At 28.2% G+C, this 2652-nt stretch overlaps 1 protein-coding gene across 1 annotated transcript; it reads right to left on the bottom strand.

Moving 5' to 3' along the window:
• Positions 1-1130: 1130 nt before the first annotated feature.
• On the bottom strand, positions 1131-1637 carry LOC145121548 (protein S40-4-like). Its single transcript, XM_079057276.1, has one exon. It carries the CDS (start codon positions 1635-1637, stop codon positions 1131-1133), a length of 507 nt encoding a protein of 168 aa, XP_078913402.1.
• Positions 1638-2652: the final 1015 nt, after the last annotated feature.

Here is a 2652-nt window from a genome sequence, read left to right on the forward strand (position 1 = left end):
TCCTTGACCAACTAATTCTATTAAACCATAAGGACTAGTCGTGTAATTTTGTCTTAAATATTTTAAAATTATGAAAGATGTGTAATTTTTTAATGGGAAAAAAGTGCGAAGCGACTTTCACTAGAAGGGTTGTTGTAGGTAAAATGCACCTTTCTTAACTACCATCCTTCATTAAACATAACATTACATTTACACCAAAATTCTGATTTTGACACGTCAGCATATCATGTCAGCATGACACATCATCAAAACTGACACGTTATCATGTCACGTCAGCATGTAACCTGGTTAACCGGTCAAGTGGTCAGAATTGTAACAAATTGAAAAACACAATGTCAAATTTGAGACAAAAAAAAACACGGTGTCAAATTAGAATTTTGGTGTAAACGTAGTGTTTTTTATGCTATTTACTCTAAGTTATAACTATATATCTTATTTTTAATTTTTAATTAATTCAAATATGTATTGTAGATAATAAATCATTTATCATGATTAAGAAAATATCAAAATGATGCATCTCTCATATAACTTCAATTAAAGTATTAAACTTGCCTAAACGAGGTAATAAGTGTTAATATAATTAAATAAAAATTAGAATATACGATTTTTAAATAGCTCAAACTAAAGCATACGTTTTCAAATATAAAAATATTATTTTACGAAAAATATATATTTTTTTTAACAATAATAATTCTCATTACTAAAAATAATTTAAAAAATAATTCTTTTTTATCCTATCAATTTACATAATTTCAAACGTTGTAAAATCAATAAAACTAATTTTAAGTACTTTTTTAGAATCTTTGCTTATAATAATGTCTCTCTTGCTTATTAGTTTGTATTAAACAAAATAGTAGGTTTTATTTTATATATTTTAATAGGTTTTTTTCTCATAAATATTATACAACAAAATTATGATAAATAATATTTACTATTTTCTAAAGCTCGTTGAATAATGAATATGAAATATACGTTTTAGAAATGGAGTTTTTTTTTTGGGAAGTCTCGTTAATAAATATTACATAACATGAAAACCCTAATTATTTATTACAATAAAACTTCACGTTACAAAAGGGAATGAAATTCCGAAAACCGTCACAATACGGTGATTCCGTCGCTACAGTGATCTGCTAATCTTGTTCAAAACCAGTTTGCTTCCAAATGGCATTTCTAAGTCTACTCAAATCTCTCCCTTTAAGAGTTCTTCCAACACCTTCATGTACGGAAAGAGAAGCACTCCTAATCCTCGATAAATACTCATGTGGTGGCAACCAGTGATCATCACAGCCACCATGACTATCGTCGTCATCAAAATGATCGCTGTCTGATTGTTTGTAAGCATCACGGAGGATCTTTGACCAGTCCGGTACGTTGACTGGCAATGATCCAGCGCTGGGCAGCGCTCTTTGGTTGCTTCGTGGAGGTTTTATTGGTTGTTTTCTTGAGGTAACCATTGATTTCGAGATGGGGATTTGTGCGTTGATATGATAATCGTCGTTGGTGTTCCAGATGTCGAATTTGATCATCTCGAAGTTATCAAAATCATCTTCGTCGCTGGAGCTGATTCTTTGATCAGCAACAAAAGCTTCTAAATGGAGGAATTTTGGTCGATGGTGGACGGAATTTCTTGTTGTCATTACAGAGGAAAATATGAAGACTGATTGGGTATGGTGATTGATTGGGAGGTAGGCCTTGCCTAAAGGTATATATAATTGAGTAGCCAATGCGTCTATTCAATTATGTAAGCATGTACTATTTCATTCATAAAAATAGGAAAATAGCAAAAAACTCATTATAGTTTTATCTTTTTATCTTTTGACACTTTCTTATCATATATTTAAATCAAATATTGCATATATATATATATATATATATATATATATATATATATATATATATATATATATATATATATATATATATATATATATATAAAGTTCAATAAAAAACCATAATTATTGGTTTTTCAAAGAACTAAATATTATTTTCAAGTTCTAGAGCTTATTTTTTATCGAAAAAAAAAACAAAAAATATCTAAATTCATAACTTAACATTGTGAATGTTAAATATATTTTTCGGATTCACCATGTGAATTTAGATTCACATTGTGAATCTTCAAAAATTCACATTGTGAATTTGACAGAAAAAACTAAAATTTATCGAATTTGATATCATTGGAAAAATGATAAAAAGTTATGAATTTCTGTATTTTTATTTTTTTTTGATAAAAAATAAGTTCTAAAAGTTGAAAAAAAGATTGGTTTCTTGGTTAATTATGGTTCTCTATTGAACCTCACCATATATATATATATATATATATATATATATATATATATATATATATTATACCTTATAACACATAATTAATCAAATGCTGAATTTTAAGTCGTACAAACCATATTGCACTATTTACAATCATTTTATGCACTACCAAGAATCTTATTTTAGTCAACAATCGAAAAAGTCAAGAAAACAAATCCTGATCATAGCTATCCTTATCTTCCGGGGCTTTTTACTAAGTCCCTTGTAATCGTTGAATAGTGCTTGGCCACATATTTCTGCCGATCGATCCTATAAGATTATAACCAGTATACACTGTACACTTAGGTTAGTTCCAGTATGCATCAACAACAACAGCTTGGCCTGAATCAC

Source organism: Lactuca virosa, chromosome 6 (genome assembly GCF_052849685.1).
Source record: "Lactuca virosa cultivar CGN04683 chromosome 6, Lactuca_virosa_CGN04683_v6, whole genome shotgun sequence".
NCBI lineage: Eukaryota > Viridiplantae > Streptophyta > Magnoliopsida > Asterales > Asteraceae > Lactuca > Lactuca virosa.